This window comes from Podarcis cretensis (genome assembly GCF_951804945.1).
Source record: "Podarcis cretensis genome assembly, chromosome: 9".
Lineage (NCBI taxonomy): Eukaryota > Metazoa > Chordata > Lepidosauria > Squamata > Lacertidae > Podarcis > Podarcis cretensis.
In genome coordinates, this window is record NC_137178.1 from 52,419,826 (window position 1) to 52,445,264 (window position 25,439).

A 25,439-nucleotide genomic window follows, 5' to 3' on the forward strand; every position below is an offset into this window, starting at 1 on the left:
GTTTTCAAGGCCAGTCCCATGTAATAGATTTGTCACCAGATAGCGAACAAATTATCATATTCTCTTCCCCCCAGTTTCTTTCATAATTAAGTATTAACTGGACTCATTTTAGGTCATAACAGATATGTTCTTGAAGATTTAGGTAGGCAAAAATTACTGCACAATAAATTGCTATGCAAAACATTGTTAACAGTAATAACTGGCTATTCATAACCTCCCTTGCTGTATTTAAATACCCATTGTTGTGGCTCACTGTTTTTGTAGACACAGAGGAGGCATTGTAGCTGATTAAAACCATATAATAACAATACTTGATATTTTTCTTTTCAGAGCATTTCACATCCCTGTAAGATGGGTCACTATCATTATCCTTATATTAAATGTGGTATTTTATTGTAGGTGATAATAAAAAATGTTTTAAACAAGCAAACACAGTTGAAGGGCTGAGACGATAAGAATTTCCCTAAGCCTTCCCCATCTCTCTATGAAAATTTTTGTGTTTTCAGGAGTACTTGTGCAGTTCATGGAAGTGATCACAGAAGCTAGCTGTGTGATTTGTAGCATAGTAAGTACAGTATGTTGAAATGAGTGGTGTAATCACCACTCAGTTCTGGATTATCCCTTTTACTTTTACTTTTTGGCATTTGTTATCATATTTTGTTATGTTCTACAGTGGTACCTCAGGTTAAGTACTTAATTCGTTCCGGAGGTGCGTTCTTAACCTGAAATTGCTCTTAACCTGAAGCACCACTTTAGCTAATGGAGCCTCCTGCTGCCGCCGCGCCGCTGGGGCACAATTTCTGTTCTCATCCTGAAGCAAAGTTCTTAACCTGAGGTAATATTTCTGGGTTAGTGGAGTCTGTAACCTGAAGTGTCTGTAACCTGAAGCGTATGTAATCCAAGGTACCATTGTATATGGGAATAAGACCTCAAATATGTAGGAATCAGCTTGCTGCAGTTGATCTAACCTTCTGTCAACAGTTGCCATGTCTTTCTACAATTGACCAAAAATTTCACAACAACTTTCTAAACCAGGGGCAAGCAACCTAAGGGCCGCGGGCTGAAAAAGGAATCAGCGCGTTTTTACATGAGTAGTATGTGTGCTTTTATTTAAAATGCATTTCTGGGTTATTTGTGGGGCATAGGAATTCATTCATATTTTTTTTCAAAATATAGTCTGGCCCCCCACATGGTCTGAGGGATGGTGGACCGGCCCACGGCTGAAAAAGGTTGCTGACCCCTGTTCTGAACCATCGGGAGGGGGGGGGGAGATCCCACTGGAGCATCCCATCACCACATTCCCTATCTAACTTCAGCACCAACAGTCTCTCCTTGCTCTTAGAAAAGTACTTTTTCACACATCTTCCTGCTGCTGTAACCTTCCTGATTACACTTCATTGCCTCTGACAAGCTTCACATGCCAGGGAGTTCCCGTCTTCTAGCATCAGTCAGCCCAGATGTAATGCAGCGTAGGTTAAAGAGCTATTGACCCCCTTATAGAAAACAGGGGAAAGTACTTCCATATTACTTTCTGTATAGCACATCGGGTCTCTGGATGCTTGCCCCGCTCAAAACTGTTCATTTGCTGCTCCCTTACTGGAGATGATAATCTTCTCTGGCAGTGCAGTGGGGTGGGGGGAATTTTAACAGCAATGGACTGTAAAGGTAGAGGGCTAGAAAATGGAATTAAGAAATGTTTCTATATTTGCAAATTATGCTTGCACACCTGTGAATATTTATGATTCAGGGAACCTGCATCCCTATTTGTTTGTTTACAGACTGCCCGATAACACAGTAGGCAACTTACTTTTTATTTGCTCTTGTTTTTATATTGTATTACAAGTGCAAGAAAAATCCAAAAAACCCACAGCAAATAGAGCAAGTCTATGCTGATGTGATAACCCTTGATGGCTGGGGTTAATGAGAACTGTAGTCCAAAGTAGCTAGAGCGCTTGAAGAAGGCCGAACTACACAATTTTTAAAACTAAACAGTAGAGGAATACAACTCCATAGCATTAAACAAATTAAAAACACATAGCAGAAGAATAAAAATGCACAGAGCTAAAGCCATACTTAACCACCACAAAAATTATCAGGTCTGGGACAGCAGGAGTCTTTGATTGGCATTTACCAGAGTGTTTCACTAATGAGTACAGACTTGGGGCTATAATCACAACAAACATGTACCAGTCGTGGTTTTCCTGAAAGATCCTTCTTCGTACAGAATCCGGGTGGCCGACAATTAAGGCAAGAGTGGACCTTGCTCAGTTAAAATATATTAAAAGAATTGCCACTGTGCCAGCTGAGTGTTTTCCTGCAATTGGGTGATAACCAACTCTGGAAAGCAGTGTGTCAAACTGTTTTAGACTATTATTTTTCCCCAAAACTAAGCTCTGCATTGACCTTGAGTGTGTCGACTGAGGGATTGGCTCTTCTGGATAGAATCCAGAAGGGACCTGCAACTAACTAGGAACACCAAAATTTCATCTTGGTACCCACTCCTGATAAAAGCATTTTAGTGTTATGCCTTTATTGAGCTACATTTCCAGACTTAGCTAGATCACTCCCCCTCACCTTTTCTACAAACAATCCTTGTCTTCCTGTACCTAATAATTTTGGAACTTTCACCACTTTGGAACTAACCTAAGTTTTGTTGCCTGTGTTTCCTGAATGCTGCATGGAAAAGCACATGAATCTGACCTTGGAAAAGTTTGTAAGTAAACTGTTTTTAACTTACCAAACCTTTGGTCTTTTTTGTGCTAGGGGAAGTGGGAAACTCTGGAAGAAACTTAGAGGGTGTCTTTTAAATGTCTAACAGCCTATATTTCCATGTTTTACTGCTGCATATTTTGTGATGTTTTAAATCTCTGCTGGGGTTCTTTCACCAAAGAGTACCTGCCCCAGATCTGGATCTTGGCATCCAGTAAATTCCCTTTTTATGTACCTATTTTCCCTTGCCAACCAACAGCCATGCGGTGTGCCATCTTGCTGGAGCACTTACGGGAGCAACACCAGCACCAGTGCCCCCTTTGCAAGAATTATTTCTTGAAGAAATGCAGCCTAGGTGTGCTTATTGTTATTTCCCTGCCCAATCAAAATCCTCTAGTATGGTAAGCAGTGCACTGTGAGAATCATAGCCCTTGTTCTTCAAGTATGGCACAAGGAAGTTTATTGCATTTTTGTGGTGTGACAGTAAGTAAATAAGGAGTGTCTGTTGGTTCACTCTCATTTAGCAGCCACTCCTGTGTAGTGATGGGTTCATTCCCAGGTCCTACTCCTAGAGTAACCTGATAAACCAGATGTGACTGGGTAGAAGAGATGACCATTCCAATTGGTAATATGGAGCAAGGTGTGTAAGCAGTATGCTGATGACACTCCGCTCTACTTCTCTACTCCTCACATCTCTGAGGTGATAACAAGTCTCTTTGATCAATGTCTGGAATTATTAAGGGGCTGGATAAAGGCCAGTCAACTGAAGCTGAATCCTGGTAAGACAGAAGCCCTGTGGGCAAGTTGCTCCCAAGTTTGGGGAACTGACATGTTGTCTGTTCTTGATCAAGTTGCCCTCTCCCTGAAGGAGCAGGTATATAGTTTGAGAGTACTCCTATATCTATCACTGTCTCTGGAAAGAACAGGTGTCCTCAGTGGCTAAGAGAGCCAGTGTGGTGTAGTGGTTAAGAGTGGTAGACTCGTAATCTGGTGAACTGAATTCGCGTCTCCACTCCTCCACATGCAGCTGCTGGGTGATCTTGGGCCAGTCACACTTCTCTGAAGTCTCTCAGCCCCACTCACCACACAGAGTGTTTGTTGTGGGGGAGGAAGGGAAAGGAGATTGTTAGCCGCTTTGAGACTCCTTAGGGTAGTGATAAAGTGGGATATCCAAACTCTTTCTTCCAGCTGCCTGACCTCTCAGCATCTTCTTCCCATCATTGCATGGCAGGGGTGATTTGCACTGGAAACTGCCTTATTCTGAGTCTGGTCCATTGGTCCATCTCGCCCTGTTTTGTCTACACTGACTGGCAGCAGCTGTCCAGGGTTTCAGCCCTATCTGGAGATGCCAGGGATTGAAAGCAGATGTTCTACTGCTGAGCTATGGACCATTCTCAACTTGCAGAGCAAGCCTATGCAGGTTTACACAGAAGTGTGTTTAAGATTACAGCCTTAGTTATCCAGGGGGTTCAGAGTGCTGTATGTATTTGGATAACACTTAAACTGTTGCAGAGCCTCTCTTTAATTCAAGTGCAGTGCTTTGATCATACAAAACTTGTGCTTTGCTTTTTTAATTCCAGGATCCTTGCACAGTGTTTGGACCAGTTGCCCCTTGTTTATATTCTCTTTCTTTCTCTCACATTCCTGCTGCGTAACCGGAATGGGAAGCAAAGTGAACTTTGGAAACACTGCAGAAGTTCCAGTCCACAACCTTCTGATTCTGAGGGAGTCTTATGGAAGTGAGTGGGGCTTCTTCAGAGTAAGACATTTCAGTGGCTAGCTGGGTAAGTAGTTATCTGCTGATCATAGAGCTAATTGTAACGCAGAAAACAATGTACCTACCGCAGCACAAGCACGAAGTCACAAACCATGACATTATGCCGGTTTTACTCACAAGGTTTTTTATTATGCCAGGGTCACGTGTGTTGACGCTGGCAGAAGTGCTCAGAATGCGAAATATTAGAAGTACTCTAGAGAAGCAAATAAATTGCAGTTTATCTAGGATGAAAAGAAAGGTTTATTGCAAAATATGAAAACTTGGAGAGCACCTTAGATGCTCTCCAAGTTTACATACCTGACATTATTTACTATATAAACTTGCTGTGGAAGCATCTACATTTCTCAACTGTGACAAGCAACGAACAAAAATAGAAATAAATACTGTAATGATGGGGACAACAACCCCGTCCTGTCCTGCCACAATATTTTCAGTTTTAGTTAGAATTGATGCAAATTTTGCTTAATATAGTGAAATGATCCATAAAATGATTAAATGTGTTTACACGCCCTCAAATAAATGAATGTCTGTTTTCAGTAATTGTTAAATTATATCTTAACCAGTTATTCAGAAATGTGGGGAAGAACACTCAGCACAATCTAATACCAGTGAGTGAAGATGCACCAGCTGAGAATAGTATTCTGTGTCCTAGAATCATTTAATACTTTTGCTAATGCCTGATATTCCCTGAGGCGAGAAGTTAAGTGGTTTACTATCAAGTCACCACAACTACAGTTAATAGTCAAAGTTATTTTTATTTTTTATAAAAAAAATCTGATTGTACTGTTTGCTTTTCAGGTGAGCCAACAAGGTCTAACTGTTTGACAAGATTATATTTGTGGAGGGAAAGTTTCTTTCTTGAGAATAAAGTGGAACAAAAACTTGACAAATTTATTGTTTTTTTATATATAGTTCAGACTGACCTGCAGTCATTCCTTTTAATCTTCAGCGAGGATGAACCCTCATTTAAAAATTTAGTCCGTATTCATCCTAGCAGTGTTACAGAAACTACTGACTTTATGCAATCTGCAACAATTAAGGCTGCCTGCTGTTAAGAGCCCTGTAGTGAGAAAGTCAAAGAACATACTCACCAGTCATCAGTGTGTAATAGTTTGGATAGGAAAGACTGGGGAAGTCTGGTGTCAGGTAATCCACTTTCACCCCCCTGTTCACAATCTCTCTGAAGCCAGGCAAGGATTCCAGCGCTTCATCACTGATATAATCGTGGCGAAGTCCATCAATCAAGAACAACAGGAGCTTTTTTCGACGTGCAAGGGATGAGCTTGCCAGGGTGAGGACAAGCAGGAGAAAGGGGGCCATGTGCTTTGCCATGTTGCTGGGTGGAGAGGTTTTTGGCAGAGCACTGTCAGCACCGCCTGTCCCTGTGCAATAACTCTCAATGAGGCATCTGAAGCTGCTCTGAAGGGCTGGACCTCACACTGCTTGCTCTCATTTTGCTGGTTTGATTCCAGAGTTTAAAGGTACAGCAGCAGTAACTGGAATTGCCAGACTTAAAAAGTTACAGGATAACTGCTATAACACGGTGGACTTTGCATTCTGATGTAGTGTAGCAGGATGCTGTGGGCTGCATTCTGGTACCGTGCTCTGACTATAGAAAGAAACGTTGCATTGAAGCAACAAAAATTTAGTTCTCGGTGTTAACTCTAGCGGCGTTTCCACGACACTCAAAAGGTTAACACAGGAACAATGCAACTGCTCAGTTCCCACATGTCAAGCTTTTCAGGGCACTCAAAACAAACTGGATAAATCTGAGAACAAAAACATAATGAATTTTTCAGATCTTAAACCTTTTCTTTAAAGCCAGTGAGTCGATATAATTTTAAAATATGAGGAGTGCACTTTTTATTTCTGTTTTTGACTCCTACATTAGCTTCACCAGATTTTGGCACGGTATTGGATATTTGCAAATTTACAGAGGCATTTGACACCCAGGGTTGGAATTTTTCACGTATGTTAGTGACTTCCAATATTTATAGTCTATTTATAGTCTAGGTAAGTTGGTCCCTTACCTTTCCCACCCCAATCTGGCGACAGTGATCCATGCAACGGTCACCTCCAGGCTTGACTACTGTAATTCGCTCTATGCAGGGCTGCCCTTGAAACTGTCCCCAAAACTCCAGATGGTGCAGAATGCTGCAGCGAGGCTCCTCACAGGGTCCCTGCCATGGGAGCATATTCACCCAGTGCTTTACCAGTTACACTGGCTCCCGGTGGAGTATAGGATCAGGTTCAAGGTGCTGGTTTTGACCTTTAAAGCCCTTTGTGGCTTAGGGCCCTCGTATTTACGGGACCACCTCTCCTGGTATGCCCCGCAGAGGACCTTAAGGTCCATGAATAACCATGGTCCCAGGGCCTAAGGAAGTCAGACTATCCTCCACAGGGCCAGGGCCTTTTCAGTGATGGCTCCAACCTGGTGGAATGCTCTGTCCCACGAGACTTGGGCCCTACAGGATTTAACCTCCTTTTGCCGGGCCAGTAAGACAGAGCTATTCCGCCTGGCCTTTAATTTGAATTCAGCCTGATCTTTTATTTCCCTTCTCTTCCTTCCCCCTTCCCTTTTATGAAGATTACCCACTCTGAGACCCCACAGCTAATTCTCCCCTGGCCTCCTCACTGGCCCAAGTAGGACTAATTCAGCCAGCTAGCCCTGGTGACTATCTAATGTTTATTAGATGGATTTTCCTTAAATTGATTTCTGAACTTTGAATTTTATTGTTAATCATGTTTTTATACTGTATTTTATGCTGCATCTACAATTAAGTATTTTAAATTTGTTGTTAGCCACCCTGAGCCCGGTTTTCTGAACCGGGAAGGGCGGGGTATAAATAAATTATTATTACAGTGGTACCTCAGGTTAAGTACTTAATTCGTTCCGGAGGTCCGTACTTAACCTGAAACTGTTCTTAACCTGAAGCACCACTTTAGCTACTGGAGCCTCCTGCTGCTGCCGCGCCGCCAGAGCACGATTTTTGTTCTCATGCTGAAGCAAAGTTCTTAACCTGAAGCACTATTTCTGGGTTAGCGGAGTGTGTAACCTGAAGCGTATGTAACCTGAGGTACCACTGTAGTATTATGTGTGGAAAGTCGGTGCCAGACTTCTGACATACCTCTTTGCATTTTACTGTTCTCTTCCTGCTGTGCTGTCACGCACATACACATCAATTATACGTTAAAAGTAAACAGAAAGGCAACTTGTGTGGAGGAATGTAGGCAACAGTTCAAGGGAGCAACAGGGCACTGATCATCTTAGGATGTGATGCTTGTTTTGACTCCTTTGCTTTGGTTGAGTATTTACTATATGGCCCTGTAACTAAAGATGTGTGCAGATGTCACACATTTCGGGGTGAGGACTCCTGTAATCCTTTGCTGATTGGGAAGAGAGACATTTTCTATCAAGTTGTGCCTTTGTTGTTACAGAAAAAAACTATTTTACAAGCATGCAAGCCACAGATTGTGTCCCCTGGCGAAACTCAATTTCCCCTCTGCATTAGTGCTGACACAACACAGTGTATAATTGTACTAATGAATAATGCCTGTAACATCAGTGTTGAATAACTTGTACTACTCCTCATACGACTAGCAAGCTTTGAAACTGTTCTCTGTTTTTAAAATCATGTTAAGACATAGAGTTGGACTTGCCTGGGTTCTAATAGCTGCAAGACAGAGGGGGGGGGGGTTTAGCCTGTGCATTTTTCCTTGGCACTGCAGCACTGTGATGGAAGAAGTTGTGCCTGCTTGTGATCTTTCTTTGAAAAGGAGCTGGCATCCTTATGGATAGCTTTGCACAACTTTGTTTCTTCTACAGTAAAATGACTTTGAAAGTCACCTGTTTGATTTATAGTCCAAAGCTCCATATCACTCTCTCCCATCAGCTTGATAAAAAACATGTCGCCTCAGAAAGCCACCCTGTTGCAGATGTTGATAATGCAATAGACTCTACATATCCAGAGGGCAGCAACATGAGAACAGGCCTTTTCAGTGGTGGCTCTCCATTTGCGAAACGCTCTCCCCAGGGAGGCTCGCCTGGTTCCTTCATTACATATCTTTAGGTGCCAGGCGGAAGCATAGATCTGTAACAAGGCCTTTGGCTGACTGAACATTCTGTGGCCTTTTAAATGTGTTTGTGGGACAGGGGTTATTGGTATGCTTTGGTTCTTGTTTTATTAAGTAATTTGTGTTCTGTTTTGTATTTTTGTGTTTGTGTGAACCGCCCTGTGATCTTCAGATGAAGGGTGGTATAGAAATAATAATAATAATAATAATTAATAATAATTTATTGTGTCATGAAATAAATAATGTATGTGAAACACTTTGAGCACTTGAGAAAAAGAGCTATATAAGTACCATGCTTATTATTATTATTATTATTATTATTATTATTATTTATTATTTTGTTTCAGTCTGGCTGAGTTAAGAAATCCTCTCAGTAAAAAGCAGCTCTTTATTTCTTGAACGGTCTTTGAGCCAAGTGAAAGGCCAGAACATATTGAATGTGGTTGGAGGCTGGCCAATGCAAAGTCCCAGAATCCAGAAAAGAGACAAAACTAAGAATCTTGCAGCCAAGAAGTTAGATTTGGCAGAAATAAAGTTTGGGAATATAAAAGCATTGAAGCCAGCACAGCAAATAGCAGACTGGTGGGGTCAGAGCTGCACCACCATTAAAGTATGGTAATGAAAAACAAGAGCAAGGCAAGGTGCCAGAATGGCTGATTTCCTGGGATGCTCATGTGTTTTATTGGCAGCGTCCTGCTTTCTCAAATGCTTAAAACAGCATTCTTGGGCTGATGAAGGCGGTCCAAGCCTTCGGCAGCCACCTGCAGTCTCCAATCACCACACAGATTCAATGAGTGGCATCTGCAAGCTGTGCTCAGACTTTTGTTTTTGTGGAGTGATGCAAGTGATTCTCCCCATTGCAACAGCACCGATACAACCTGGATAGCTTGATAATGGTGCAAGGAGAATGGAGAAGGGGTGCATGTCCATCACTATGTGTGAGGGCGGGGAGAAGCCTGATCATACACAGTGCCCCAAATTCCAAATGGCAGCCACTCCTATGATGAAGCCCATGGAATTCAAATTGAAAATGGCACAAGGTCTAACAATAATAAATGGCTTGCCTGAGGAAATTTTTCAAGAGAGCTTTGCATCCGTTCCTTCCATTTAAAAGCAATAAGATGTGAACCCAGTGTTTTTTTCTGGGGGTATTCTGGCACCTTTTGTTCTAGAAAAAAAGCACTGTGTGAACCTTTCTGATTTTTGCCAGTCTCTGTACAAATTACACCCCTCTGTGCCATTTCCCATTCCCAACTCTCAGGAGCAGCTGGACAAATGCACATGAGATGGTTTGAATTGTTTGAGCAGAAAACTTTTCAGCTAAGTCTGGTATCCCAAATGGAGCACCCATGGGTGCAGTGGCACACATGAAAGCCTCCCCAGGCATTTGAGAAGCATCCCTGTGCTCTTCCTTCTATTCTGTCCCTTTGCCTCACAAGTGTTTCTCTTTTATCACGGCGAGAACCTTCCCCAGCCATGCCAAACAATTTTAAGTTTCTGTATTACCTGAGTATACAGTGATGCACTGGTGCCACTAGTCTAGTATTCAAAGCAAGTGTCTGCATCAGTTTCACCCTCACAATGTTCACTTTCAGAGCTGTAACTTTTATTTGTTAATAGTACTATGCAAAGGCTTTGCTAATTGTTGCAGGAGGTGAATCAAGCTAACACCCAACCACAGACACCCCTCCCTTGGAAAAAATGAAACAAACTTCATCACACACACACACACACACACACACACATATCTGCAGACACAAGAATGTGAAGTAAACAGATCCCAAGGCAGGATAGATAAACACAAACACCAGAGAGGGGGAAACTAAGCCAAACACTTACGTCAGAGAGTAGAAGTAAAAACTAAACCCATCTTTTCCTCTTTTTTTTACTCCAAAGGTTTTTCAAAATGCTTCCTTTCCCTCCCTCCTAATATCCAATCCGCTCAGTCTGGAAAACCAGGGAATTGAAGGAGGAAGTGGAAATGAGTGAAACTCTTACCACTTCCTCTCTCAATTTGCTTTAGCTTTCCAGGTTGAGGCTGTTCTTTTCCCATTTCTAAGGAAAGCCCCTAAACTGCCAAAATGTCCCATTTCACTCTTCCCATCGCTGACCTTTTGTTTCTTAATTAATTGCATGGTTTGCACATGATTTTAATTGCTGGATAATTAGAAAAACGCTGACTGAGAGCCAACAAACTAACTGCCATGCCAAATCAGTTAAAACAGTAGGCTGAACATTTCGACCTAAAGGAAAACTGAAGCTGTTTGGAAGTTTCTTCCAGCACAGAAATTATAGAAAAAATGATAGCAAAGAACAGTCTACTTACATTTCAAATCCTCGTTCTTCATAGTGTTGAATAACAAAATATTGTTTTGGATTAGCCTGTGTAATAGCACTGTTTAATATATGCCATTTGGGTGCAAGCTAAGTAAGTAAGTAAGTAAGTAAGTAAGTAAATAAATAGTTATTCCAAAAATCCAAAGGAATAAGTTCCCAAAGTTTGATTGTTTCCTTACAGAATGCCTTTCCTGCTATAAGCCTGTCCATGTCCTGTGATCATCATCAGATATCCTTCTCCAGCAGATGTCCAGAGGGCCATGTGGGAACAGGCCTTTTCAGCAGTGGCCCCCTGACATGGAATGCTCTGCCTGGTGCAGACATTGCCATCTTTTTGGCACAAGGCAAAGATGTTTCTTTTCTCAAAGGTATTTTGGTGTTTTTTCTTTGCAGCAGTTGATTGTACAGTCATACCTCGGGTTAAATGCGCTTCGGGTTGAGCGCGTTTGAGTTGTGCTCCGCGGCAACCCAGAAGTAACAGAGCACATTACTTCCGGGTTTTGCCGCTTGCGCATGCGCAGACGCTCAAAATGACATCACGCGCATGCGCAGAAGCAGTGAAAAGCGACGCGTGCGTGTGCAGACGTGCCGTCGCTAGTTACGTTTGCTTCTAGATGTGAACAGGGCTCCGGAACAGATCCCGTTCGTATCCAGAGGTACCACTGTATTCTTATTTTATTTTAGAGGGTGTCTGTGGTATTTTGGCCTGTGTTTGAGGATGGAGGGATTGTTTTTACACTTTGATTACCTCGCATTGCACATTGTTGTTTTGTTTTTCATGTATTGATTTTACTATTACTTGCAAGTCCCATTAAGATGCTTCTGTAAAACAGTCAATAAGCTTAATAAATCACTGGGCTGGCCTGCCCACGAGGCTTCGTGAGGCAGTCACCTTGGGCTGCTGGCTAATTTGACAGCTGGGAAGAGCAGCAGATCTGGGTCCCAGCCGGGGCTGCCTTTTGTTGCCTCAGCTGACAGAACAGCAGGAAGGGGCTTTGGCAGGGGGCAGGAAGAGGAGGAGGGGTGGGCACCATTTTCTGTTTCGCCTCAAGCGGCAAAATGTCCCAGTCCAGCCCTGATAAATCGTGGTGGTGGTGATGATAATAATATGCTAATGTTAATAACCATGAACTATTACTGTGATACAGAACTTAGCCAGACAATCACAGACAGTAGATTTGTGTGTTTGGGGTATAGCCCCGCAAAGTAGTGAAAAACTGTAATTTATCTTAATCATATACAATGAACGTAGAGGTGGTAGCCTTGCCAAGAAGTGTTAGCATTTGCCCTTTGGGGCGCGAGTGGAATTGAGAGGCAGTGAGATTCAACCCTGAAGAAGGGAGTAAGGACATTTTAAAGAGAAAGAAAGAAAGAGAAAAACAGATAAGGGTTTATTGAATTCACTCCCCAGGAAATCAGTGGATATCTTATTTAGATATCTCTGAATAAGATATCTGTCAGTTTGTGGTTATGTACAGTATCTGCAGTCTAGTTTATTGTTAGGTCCAGATATGTTGGAGGAACTGGACCATGGAGGAAGGGGTTACTTTCCTTCGTGAGCACAAATCGCCCCATGGAGGAACGAATCGCAGGTGCAAGGTCACTGCAAGCCAGTTGCCCTGGCCATGGCTAGGACAGGGAAAGGGAAGGAAAACCCAACTTGTAAATAGGGAGTCCTGTCAGTAAAAAAAAGGGGGGTGAGCTACAAATATACTAATACAGTGGTACCTTGGGTTACAGATGCTTCAGGTTACAAACTCCGCTAACCCAGAAATAGTACCTTGGGTTAAGAACTTTGCTTCAGGATGAGAACAGAAATTGCGCGGCAGTGCAGCAGCAGCGGGAGGCCCCATTAGCTAAAGTGGTACCTCAGGTTAAGAACAGTTTCAGGTTAAGAACAGACCTCCGGAACGAATTAAGTTCTTAACCTGAGGTACCACCGTAAATGAATGAAGTTCTGTTTTCTTAAATAAAAGAAAACAGACAGAACCTCTGTGTTCAAGATGCAGGCCAATGAAAAGGTCATCATCTTTATTTTGTGCTCCTTCTAGACGGTGGCTGGCTCTTGTTGGAAACCAGAGTGCTTAGACTTTCTGCTGATCCTGCAAGGCACTTCTTGAAATTGACTGAGTTGTGTGTGACCACTAGGTGTCAGCATTGTTTAAATCTAAGTTCAAAAAAGGACATTTGTCTGCATATCCATTGATAAATTGACCAGCCCCCATGCTCCCTCCCCCGTGTTTTGCTATCTTGATCTTAAAAGAGAAGCGATATCCTATCCAAATCTTTAATGTTGTGAAACTAGGCAAGAAATTAAACAAACAAACCTTCTCTGACCACACCTTTTTGTGTGAAATTGCTTTCATTCTAAGTTACTTCGTTTGATTTATATCCCAATGACATAAGAACTGGTACTTTCAGAATGTAAAGAAATAAATGTCTGTGCATGGATAACTAATTATTTAAAAATATATAATTTATATATTTAAAATCAATAATATATGATAAATTTAATAACATATTTAAAATAAAGCCCACAACCAACTCACTCAGACCAGAACAGTAAATTCTGTTTAAAACCAGCTAGAACCTTATAGATACCACGCAGCCAGCTGAAACCCTGAAGGGCCACGGGGGGGCCACTAGGTGGCGCATCAGAAGATGGCTGACAATAACATCTCTCCGACCCACACGAGGTAATTTGGAGGCTATGATGGGGGTAATTAGCCTCCTTAACCCCCCCAGGATTATGGGGGGGACGGCCCTTGCCTGCTGTGCCCTATACCACCCCCGAATTTGTGGGGGTGGGGGCACTAGGCACAAAGCCCTCCTGTGGGATTTTCGGCACTCCTCGACGCCGTCCCCGATTCGCGCCGCTGGTTGCAATGATCTTTAAAAGAAATAATTTGGACATGATTAATTGCACATACATCAAGGAAAAAGGGGAGTAAATACTGCTGACAGAAGAGATCTCTGATAACAAGACAACAATAAAATACGAGAAGAACGTCAAGATACGGTAATGACTGAGGGGGGGGGGGAAACCTGCCTCTACCTTTTTATGTGATTTAACAAGAATCCCCCTCCCCTAATGAGTCAGAAATTAAGGACTTAAGCTGTGGATTTAAGGCTGTGTGGAGATAAACTTTCGATCCAAAGCAATGTTTCAAGATGAAGCTGGAAAGCTAAGAGTTTTGGAGTGACGCAGTCAGGAAAAAATGCCGTTCGCCATTTTGTGAGGCATTGTTGGAGCTCTTGGGTCTGGGAGGAGAAAGAGAGAAATAGAGTTGTTTACATATCGTGAATCAACTCCTCGGTGGGACTTAAGAGCGACAAATGCCAAAATTTACGATGGATAAAGTGATGTTATCTACGAAGGAGATATATGGAAACCATCTGGACTTAGTGAAGGAACGGGAAATCCACACAGGATTATTACACTTGCTATCGGCTTAAGGAGACTAACAGAAGAGATCGTAAAGGAAAAAGAGAAATTATACGAACAAGATATGATGTGGCAACACCAAGATAAGACTGGATAGAATTATGAACTTTGTTTGGACTGATTGGGACTGATTTGGACATTAACGCAGTAATAAGAAGATGATCTGAATTCCCCTTTGGATCTTGAAGTATGGGTTCCCCCAACAAAATTTAAAAATTTGGCTTTGTAATTCGGAATTTATATGATGTAATTTAATTTGATGTGATTGGCCAGTTAATAAAAATTATTTAAAAAAAAAAAAAGAAACCCTGAAGGGCCACAGCATCTTTGCCCAAAACACATGATTTCTCTCTCTCTCTCTCTCTCTCTCTCTCTCTCTCTCTGTGTGTGTGTGTGTGTGTGTGTTGAAAGCCTTTCAAAGAATAAGGTAAAGGTAAAGGTACCCCTGCCCGTACGGGCCAGTCTTGACAGACTCTGGGGTTGTGCGCCCATCTCACTTAAGAGGCCAGGGGCCAGCGCTGTCCGGAGACACTTCCGGGTCACGTGGCCAGTGTGACATCGCTGCTCTGGCGAGCCAGAGCCGCACACGGAAACGCCGTTTACCTTCCCGCTGGTAAGCGGTCCCTATTTATCTACTTGCACCCGGAGGTGCTTTCGAACTGCTAGGTTGGCAGGCGCTGGGACCGAGCAGCGGGAGCGCACCCCGCCGCAGGGATTCGAACCGCCGACCTTTCGATCGGCAAGCCCTAGGCGCTGAGGCTTTAACCCACAGCGCCACCTGCGTCCCTTTATTATTTCAAAGAATAATGGATGGCATATGTGCCATAAGCAGTTATTTTGCCTGCCCCCCACCCCACTTTTGACATGGTGACAACCCTGTGGATGAGGTCAGACTAGGCAATAGTGGTCAATTACACCCAGTGAGCTTCACACTGGTTTTCTTTTTCCTTTAAAAATTATGTGAAATTTCATTTTAAAGAACGCTCGTGAGATTACTGAACATTTTAAATTTAGGTCTTTCTTGCATTTAAATGAAATATTATTGGTATTCTCTCTGTTCCCTCCCTTCCAAGTAGCATCCTAGCAACTGTTTATACGTGAATGACTGTTGTCATGGCTGCTGCAGGGGAAGCAGGAAATAACCCTCAGGGCAGTGTTTACAATGAGCAGGGTTCTCCTCCTTAAATTTCAGGAGACTTCCTCCTCCGTCAACAGCTCTTTTGCATTCAGATGCAAAACAATTGTGTCCTAGACTAGAGGATAAACAGACCTGGGAAGGAAAACACACACAAAAACTCCCAACCGCAGTGAACTCCTTAAAATGTTTATACGTAATTGAAGTTATTCTGATTATATATGAGGTTCTGCTTGCTTGTTTTTGAAGGAAGGCACCTGATTCTTCAAAAGTACTCGTGGATTATGCAGAGTGGGAATAGTTTGAGCATCGCAGTGGATTATTCCTTCCTAATGACATTTGAAGTGTAGGAGATGGTCAGTGGAATGGAATGTGTTATCAACAAGTCTGCTGCCTAAATTTTAATTAATTTTTCAAAATGTATATTGAAAAAGCTCAACATACGCAAATCATATTACGTACAAAAATAATCAATATAAGGGACTATTAGAACCAGATATCCCTACTCAAGGGGGTGGGTGGGGGAGGGGGGACAGGTATTACCTGGGTGTCAGTTTTAAGGAATTTTCCTTTCTGCTAGAGGCTAAGTGGAACAGGACTTTGTTCCATATTCTATTCTATTTAGCAGAATCATTAGTGGAATCTAAGTCATGTACCTATGTTACTTTGAGGCTATCTAGTGCACCTGTCCTAAAAAAAATAAATTCTAGAGCTGTCACCCGTCTGTCTGTCTAATAACAAAACCAAGCAATTGAAAATGTTATGTAATAATTGGGTGGACAAATGGTATCAATAAATCTGCTTTAATGGAAAAGCTGCCTAAGAAGTTGAAGCAAGAAGTAATCTAATGATGATGAAAGGCACTTTTTATGAAAGTTGGTTTAATTGCTTATATTGCACATCAGGAACGTGACTGGCAGCCTCTGTTGACACACAGAGTGCTTTGTTGTGTGTTGTTGTTGTTTTATTTATTTTATTAAAAAGAAATGATACAACATAGCAAAATACACAGGTAGCATTCACTTTGCCAAAAAGAAAACAAACGCTTTCTCGATACAACCTGAAACATTTTGAAAGGATAATAATGGTAATCAGAAATAGCATGCAATCAAAATTTTGTTGTGCTTTATAATGCAGTGAACTGTATTTTGCTGGTCATGAAATGGTTTTGCTTGTTCTGTTGTTTTGTTTTTCGTTTTGCTTGATAACTGTTATTATCTAAAAATTAATTATAATAAGATATGTTTTTTAAAAGCTCAATATGTGCCTTTTTGAGGACACTGAAAAGAAAGTCTGAAAGAGGTTCCATTTAATAAACAAAAGTTCCATGACCTTTCCTTAATATGATGTTCTTCTTTCCCGGTTACAGTAACACACAGGAGCCAAAATGGCTTCAGTAATTAAGTGTGCTCTTCAAACTTAGCCCCACAGGTTAAAATTTCATCTCGCCAATTACCCAGTTAAAAGTTCTGTCAAGTGAGGCCTGTGTGTAGAATTCATGCAATGCATGAATCAGCCCAAATAGCAAAAATTAAATACTGATTTGCCCATTCCGTTTAACAGAGCTCTTTAACCAGCAATAACTTCCAATAAAAACACATGTTTAATTATATGGAAGCAAGAGTCAGCTTTAAAACCGTCAGAAGCTCCTGTGCCTTCCGTAATTCTTTTGCACAGACATTTCCCATGACTTGGCCTCCTCCTCTTTCTATTTTTGGTTCTGTCTGTATATAAACGGTGCAAGTGAAAGTGAGAATAAAATTGTATTTACAACTGAAATGATTCTTGGGATCAAATGCTGAAAATAAATAATAATAATTAAAATAGATAGACAGACAGACGGACGTACTGTGCTGGCATGGAAAGAGGTTAAATACAGCTACTCTGAGTAACATGTTAGATTTGGCCAGCCCTGGGGATGGAGAGCAGAAGTGATACAGGATTGTGTTCCATAAAATAATATGAAATTTGAAACCTGAAAACTGCATCCCCATGTATGTGGGCAGTCATGTCCTCTCAGAAACGCTCTGAGGTAGATTAGCCAAGAGAATTATACATTTAAAGCATATGACTTACCCCCCAAAGAATTCTGGGAATTGTAGTTTACCCCTCACAGCTACAATTCCCCACATCCTTGACAAACTACAGTTCCCATGATTCTTTGGAGAGCGCCATGTGCTTTAAACGTATGGTGTGTATGCACCCTCAAGCGTTCAAGGCTAGTCACCACAGGGATTTGAGTCCTTGTCTCTGTGAAACAATACCTAATGCTTTTTCCCCAGCACCACAGACAGAGATAAATCAGGTTGGTCTGGTTTGCTTCGGAGTCAGCATTATAATAAAAAGGAAATCTGTTACAATGGATAATGTCGCCTTAGCATGCTAATGCAGTTGCCACCTTTTACCAGCAGGGCTCCTGAGCTCTTACATTCAACACATCAAGGCAGGAAGGGCACAACTGCAACCTTCCCTTTTACAGTGATGTAATGATTGATGGAGGGACGCAGGTGGCGCTGTGGGTTAAAGCCTCAGCGCCTAGGGCTTGCCGATTGAAAGGTCGGCGGTTCGAATCCCTGCGGCGGGGTGCGCTCCCGCTGCTCGGTCCCAGCGCCTGCCAACCTAGCAGTTCGAAAGCACCTCCGGGTGCAAGTAGATAAATAGGGACCGCTTACCAGCGGGAAGGTAAACGGCGTTTCCGTGTGCGGCTCTGGCTCTGGCTCTGGCCAGAGCAGCGATGTCACGCTGGCCACGTGACCCGGAAGTGTCTCCGGACAGCGCTGGCCCCTGGCCTCTTAAGTGAGATGGGCGCACAACCCCAGAGTCTGTTAAGACTGGCCCGTACGGGCAGGGGTACCTTTACCTTTACCTTTACCTAATGATTGATGGGGAAAGGTACAGTACACTTGTTGATGTTTTTGACAAAGACACGGCTTTTAAGAACAAAGGAGCCCAGCCCAGGAAACAAAAGGGAGAAACCTCCTTGTATCAAACTCTTTTAAGTTCATGTAGATCAAAAAGATTATCATTGACTTGGTGGTTGATTTCTTTCCTTTGTTTCCTGACGACGGTGAGTGCTCTAACATTAGTTATAGCTGGGTGTGCATGAAACAATCTGCTGTAACCTTTGAACTGATTTAGCGCAACTATTTTGTATGTTTTTTTATATAAAATTTGGCATATTTCCATAATGCAATGTTTGATGAAGTTGCATCATAGTTGCTGTTTGTTTGCTCAAAGGGCCAGAGTTATAAAAAGGAAAGAGGTAAACACTGGAAGTCTGGATTTGTTAATTTGTCACTATAAAGAATGCTTTTCGACTTTACTACTACTTTACTACTACCCAAGAGCCTCAGTAACTGCTAGCAATGAAGGCAGGAGGAAGATAGTTAACTGATTGCACTAATATACGGAAACTTTATTATTTTGTTATCTCTAAACTGCTGCATAACTGTCGCATCATGTGATGCTCATATTGCAGTTCAGTGTGTACATATTCTGGTAATGACTCCAAGCCTGGAGCCAATGGCTGGTTTCAGATGTAACATGAAACCATGGTTTGTTTAACCATTTTTGTAACACCCCTTTTTATATGTCCGGTGCCTCTGTGTAGAAAACTTTCTGCAACATCCAGCAGTAAAAGGCCACTTATTGAAATGACAAGAAGCAAGAACAGGGGTCCCTAACCTTTTTGAACCTGTAGGCACATTTCCTCTATCACTTTAAGGGGGGGGGCTGTTCTTTTTGCCTTTCCCTTGTGTGTGTGTGGCACTCCCTACTTCCATTTAAGTGAATGGAGAATCTGACATGAGTACTCACAAGAAATTGCTGCAGGGGTACATAAAAGTATACGACATCCATACGTGAAACAGTTGTCTACCTTTTCTTGTTCTGTAGCTCAAAGGTCACTCAGGTACTAGGAAATAATATGCAGTTTCCATGGCAAGGCAGCCCAGTGAATGGTTACTATGGGAACTTGGAGCAGCAACTAGCCGAGCAGGTTGTTGTGTAAACTGAAAGTGCAAACACATTGTCAAAGTCAGTTATTGAGGAGCTGGAGTTTTGATTATAAAAACAGCTCTGTTTGAAGGAGTTTTGAAATGTATTTAATTAGTCATTCTTGGGCCGCTGTTTCATTTTAGCGGTTTAGCACTTTTAAAAAAAACCAACACAGCTTTAAGAATATAGGCTACAAGTGGTTTGCACTGTATGTACTGTACTTTCAAAAGGTTTGCCTTGAAATCTGTCAAATCCATATAACAACGTGTACATTTTAAACTAGGGTTGTCACTCTTTTTAACTAGGGTTGTCACATGTCCAGAATTTCCCTGGAATACTGCAGTCGGAAGCAGTGTCTGGGCAGAAATCACAAAAATGTCTGGGAAAATCCAGATGCATGGCAACCCATGTCGACAGTGCTCAACAACTTTGGGCAAAACTAAAAGCAGCTCCAAACCTTTGGCCAAAACAACAACAACAGCAACAACAACAACAACCACTTTTCTGTCTGGATTTTTACTGTTTCAAATATGACAACTCTATTTTAACTAATCCTGCTCTTGTGATTTTCCCTATCACTTCTTAGTTATCTAATCACCGTGCCCTGTGGTTGGACTTTTGGAAAGTTGTTCTACCTGCCGCACTTTATCTCAAGGCCTTTGAGGTCATCCTTCCCACCTTTGGGTCTCCAGCTTCAGTAGCAGTGGTGAGATCTTTGGAACAGAGGAGGTAAGTGGAAAGGAAGCCTGTGATGTGGTATCGGGGCTTAACAAAACTAAAAGACCCTGCCATGAAGTGTGGCAGTGCTGGCAGAACAATGTTATAAGGCCACTCTAACCAATGCACTCGGAGGTTTAGCTTTTGAAAAGATGCAGAGCACAGACAGAGTAGGACCAGTGAAGGATCAGGGCCTGGGTGGAGCTGTGCAGTCGGCTGCAGGTTCTCAACCCCCATCACCTCAGTGTCAGGAAAAGCTTCTGCTGATGAATTTCTGTCTCAACAGAACAGGGCTGCTTGAAGGATGCAGTCGGTGTGTGGGGTTTGGCAGTCCCAATTATTTAAAATTAAGGCCTATTTAAGTACAACTCAGAGTACTCTCAGAATTATCATATACCTGAAAATTAATACCTAAGTACTTAAATTCACAGCATAAATAATGAGCGTGCCTAATAGCCACTGGTGTGTCAAAAATATTGGGCTTGAGTGTTGGCATGAAGGTTGCTGCAAAAGTAATGAACCCGTTCTCTGCTCCTATCTGGCTACTATAAAATTTCACTGGCTCCTAAATTTATGTATTCTTGCTTTTTTTTAAATATGATTACATGACTGTTAATAATTATTTGAATTTGCATAGAATCCTATCGGGGAAAGAGCATGGCTCATAATATATTATTTGCAAATAAGAAGTTTTTGGTTTCAGTACTCGTAATCTCCAGCTTTAAAAACTTGGACAACAGAGCCATCAAATGTCCATCCATCTGTGGTCATGAGAATCCTACAGAAGTGCTGCTGGCAGCTAATATTAGCCAGTTGTTGTGGTAGGTAGACTATTGCTTTGATTCAGGGCAAGACTGTTCCTTCACATATGCTGGGATTTGCTACAAAGCTAGAGATTCCAGAGCTTATCAGTATTGCTGTGTCAGTGCATCAAGGTCATAGTACAGAACCTAGAGCTGCACATAGCCCCCTTCACCCCCTCTGCAAGCCTGGCCGACCCAAGAACCACCCACCTTGCCCTGGGTCCAGCCAACAATTTGGGCCGGGGCTAATGTTTGATTAGGGTTCTGACAACTGCAACTGAGATACAGTGGTACCTCGGGTTACATACACTTCGGGTTACAGACTCCGCTAACCCAGAAATAGTACCTTGGGTTAAGAACTTTGCTTCAGGATGAGAACAGAAATTGTGCGGTGGCAGCGCGGCAGGCCCTAAAGTGGTGCTTCAGGTTAAGAACAGTTTCAGGTTAAGAACGGACCTCCAGAACGAATGAAATAAGTAACCAGAGGTATCACAGGGGAAGAAACGCTGCTTCTCCTCTCCCAGCCAAGAGCAAGAGGGTTCAGTCCTGCTAGGTGCTACTTCGCAAGCTTCAAAAAAGCATCCTGCAGCCCACAGGATAGAATCCTGATGAGTGGAGGATTCCATCCTGCTAAGGTTTGCTTCCCCAGCACATTCTCTGTGGGGAACGTGCTGGCAAAGCAGACTCCTGCAGCCTTTCCACCCAATGCCCTGCCCGATGGCTGCACATCACCCCAGATGGCCTAACCAGGGCTGCCCCAACCCAACTCAGCCAAAGCCCAGATCCCCTCTAATCAGCCCAATTTAGCATGCAATTTGGCTGAATCTGGTGCACAGCCACAACAGAAACCCTAAGGGGTTGTCTTACTATGCTTTGGAATTGGGGAAATCCCTGATGTATAAAGCAAGACTAAACCATATCCTTTTGTTCTAGGAACACACACTCCCCTGTGAGACCTGGGATTGGTCTGCCGTCCAGAACTCTAATAAAAGAATCTCCAAATGCAGTTGTATCCTGAACCAAAAGAGCAATTGCAACTGTGCCAAAGAAGGAGCTGTATAAACTTTCTGAAAGTACAAGCATTCGGACCTGTTATTGTAAGTAAGTGATTGGAACTACCGGTAGTTAAAATGCTGCACTGCAATGATGTTACAGCTAAAATATGAACAAAAGAGCACATACGGTACTTGGGAAACTTCATTATCAGTAGCAGCCGTGAGTTGTGAGGCTTGTGTGCACTTTACTTGTGGTTTCCTAGTTGCACTCTGAAACTTCACTGTGTGATAAATTACCAACATTTAAGTTCTTTTCAAAATGACAGGATAAATGTGTGCTACTTGAACACTTTCTCAAGGCCCTTTTTTGTATGTGCATAAACTAGTACTGAAGCAGTAGAGCCATGGCTGGTGTGTGTGTGTGTGTACATGAACTTTTAACAAATAAAAATAATACATTATAGAAACAAAAGATAGTTGAACTGTGTCAGTATGGATAGAAAATAAAAAGAATAGAAAATAAAGAGAATTCTCTGTGGTATAATTACAGTACATACATTTTACCATTTCAATTTAGATTTGTATCCAAGCAGAAAAAGTAAAGATGGAATTAGCCCTAAGGCTAGGAAGCTCAATGAATAGCCTTGGGATATCAGCCTAATGTACCTTGCTGCTCTGTCCTTATTTGGGTTGGGCAGAAATGTAACAAGCACACAGATTGATTTAGGCATAATTTGGCTGTGTTGCTAAGAAATTATCTGGGCCAAGTGGCTGATCTCACAATCATTGTTGTTTTGCTTGTGCCACAAGCAGCATCACAGCTGCAGCAGGTCCAGTGCAAAGATTGAACAAATGATATTGCAAGCAAATAAGCATTCTGATTGATAGGTTTTATTTTTGGAGGGGGGAGGACATCATGTAGCACAAAAATGCTTTACGCTTCATGTGTGAAAACTTTGGGTTATGAGGCAGATTAATCTACACCTCAAGCAACGGACATATTAGGGGATGCTTCATATATTATATAAACCATAAACGAATGTGGGTCTAATCTGTACCTGTGCTGAATGCCTTTAAGTAAGGCGACTACTTCATCATGTGTGAAAACTGCAGCCATATTCATAATAATTTATGTATTGGTTTCATGGTTACTGATGATTAATTGTCATAAGCCACCTTGAGAATTGCCTGAGAGTCAGATTCTGAACTTTAGTATAAATACGTTTTACGTATCTAGAACAAGCCTTGACTCACTGCCTAGAATCTCTTCATTGATATTATCCACAGTTAACACTAATTGGGATTCTCTGTTCCAGGACTTTTCTTTCAGCGGGAACCTGCCAGAACTCAGTTCCAGCACCTCTCAGGTAGGCATTTCTAAGAGAATGAATAAAATAAAGTAAAATTCATGGTGAGTTCCATCACCTTTTCTTCTTGAAAAATAGCACTGCTGTGTTCACCCATTAAGAAGTATCCCAGTTATGGGATACCAAAACAGAAAGCCCAAGCAGTAGGATTTCCAGCAGAAATTATTACAGCTTTTATTGCCTCACTGCAAAATTAAACTACCATGCTGGCTTTTGGAGACAGGAGTTACCTGTCTCCTTATAGATGTGTTTGTTCTAACTGTATGTCTCAAGCAAATCTTCTGTCTCAAATTAGTAAAACTGGTCTGTGTGCAGGATTTCTCTGTAAGCATTATGTGCACTGTAAAGAACTTTTGACACCAAATGTACCTGAAACACTAAGAAATTCCACTTAAAACTCTCCAGCTGAGATCGATGGGGCTTAATTTTTGCTGGATTATAGCTGTTGTTTTTTAGATTAGGTTATCATTTATTCCTCCTGCCTCTGCTATAGCCCCCTCTCAATTAATAGAACAAACATCATATATTTTGGCATCTTTTGTTTTCAAAACATGAAAGTAATTGCCACCTTAACTTATTTACACGATCCCTTTGGAAGCGTTTTATCTTATATATATATTTTAAATCCCATACACCAAAGAAAACGTGTTTATTTAAAAACTTATTTATATATAATATTTATTATCAATCCACAGGATAGTTTGATTGCTACATAAAATTCATTAAAAGCTATTTCACCTTTACAAATTGTAAAAAAGAAAAGAAAAAAGAAATAAAAAGAAAAAAAGAAAATGTGCCACAAAGATGCAATGGTTGCTGACAACCAAGTCACTGAATTGTAAAATTATAAATTTGCTGTAGAAAAGATAAAAAAAGTAAAACAATTAATATTCACTTTAGAATTTTACTTTGAATAAAATATCCCACTGTATAAAAAAATAAAAAAGCTTACTCTGGTTAGAATTAGAGTATTTCTCTCTCTCTTTAAAACCTGGGAATTTGCATAATATATCTGTAATAGATTTTCTTCTATTGTACCACACAGCTTTCAAGCATAGCAGATTAGACAAGTATAAGGTAAGCACTCTTAAAAACAACCTGCGAAATGTACAGGAGGAGGTTTTACTTTCCTATTTTATTCTTTTTCCATACTCCAAGGCGACATTAGCCAGAAGAGCCCTGGGAAAGAGCAAAGTTGAGAGTGGGGAAGAAGGGGCTTTAAGTGTGCCATTAATAAGAGCAAGATAATGAAAGGCCTTTTTTGCAAGTGCTTTTTCTTTTTTTCAATAAGGTGCGAAAGCAGTCTGCAGTATGGCTAGGACAGCACTGCATTATGTACATATTCACAACTGATTCTGGAAAAAAACAAAAATCAAGCAAGTTCACATTTTTCTTTCCATTCCGAGGTTTTCAGTTCCATTGTGGCCTGAACTGCAAGAAATGGAGGAACTTCATGGGGGGGGGGCTCTTGGTCCTCTTGTTTCAGCCTTGGACTCTACCAGGGTGGCTTTCCTGTCCCTGGGCTGTAACCTTGGACCTCTGTCCAGCTTCACGTCTACATTCTGTTGGTTGGAGTCCTGAGTTTAAAATGCTCCAGTGCTGGAGTTGGACATGGTCGCGTTCCGCACTGTCAAGGCTCTTCTCTCTTCGGTTTGCTGAATGTACATTAGATGTGCTCCTCAAAGCCACAACAGAGAATCTGCCAAGAACGTGCCACTTTATGTGGCTTAGCTGCTCTTGACTCTTGACTGAGTAATGTCTGATGTTTTCTTGATGACGCTGGCCCGGTTCTCGTGATCCGGTGGCCTGTTGCTGTTGCTGTAGCTGGTAGAAGCTGAGCACACAATCTGTTGCAGAGGGAGCTCTGGGAAAGGCCACGAGCTGTTGTAAGGCAAGGGACAGGCTTCTTCCTTAATGGTGACCTGGAGGTCAGGCTTGTTGGAAGTCACAAAAGTAGCCATCCCAGGAAGCGGGTAAGGGGAGTTCCTGGTCCCCAAGTTGCTGTAGTATTGTTTGCCGCCAACGTTTTCCTTTTGCCAGTGAAGATGACCCTGCAGAGAAGAGACAAGAGGATTTTATTCATC

At 41.9% G+C, this 25,439-nt stretch overlaps 2 protein-coding genes and 1 long non-coding RNA gene across 8 annotated transcripts in view; 1 reads left to right on the top strand and 2 right to left on the bottom strand.

Moving 5' to 3' along the window:
• Positions 1-6,017, bottom strand: part of ENPP6 (ectonucleotide pyrophosphatase/phosphodiesterase 6) — a 26,233-nt gene extending 20,216 nt beyond the window's left edge. The window contains exon 1 of the mRNA XM_079989928.1: positions 5,578-6,017. Coding sequence (XP_079846054.1) covers positions 5,578-5,818 — 241 coding nt within the window. The 5' untranslated portion in view covers positions 5,819-6,017. The remainder of the gene's footprint in view (positions 1-5,577) is intronic.
• LOC307223716 lies at positions 2,445-24,147 on the top strand. 2 transcript variants are annotated; one of them, XR_013842209.1, is made up of 6 exons: positions 2,445-2,713; positions 4,290-4,493; positions 11,079-11,265; positions 20,060-20,202; positions 21,927-22,090; positions 23,305-24,147. It is a non-coding gene; the product is annotated as an uncharacterized lncRNA (long non-coding RNA). The 2 variants fall into 2 exon arrangements; XR_013842210.1 differs by lacking the exon at positions 2,445-2,713 and adding an exon at positions 2,721-3,110 and having other exon boundaries at positions 21,927-22,094.
• IRF2 (interferon regulatory factor 2) overlaps positions 24,017-25,439 on the bottom strand; it is a 40,811-nt gene continuing 39,388 nt past the window's right edge. For all 5 annotated transcript variants that reach the window (XM_079989935.1, XM_079989936.1, XM_079989937.1 and 2 more), the window contains one exon: positions 24,017-25,406. In XM_079989935.1, the coding sequence (XP_079846061.1) occupies positions 25,083-25,406 (324 nt within the window). In that variant the 3' untranslated portion in view covers positions 24,017-25,082. The remainder of the gene's footprint in view (positions 25,407-25,439) is intronic.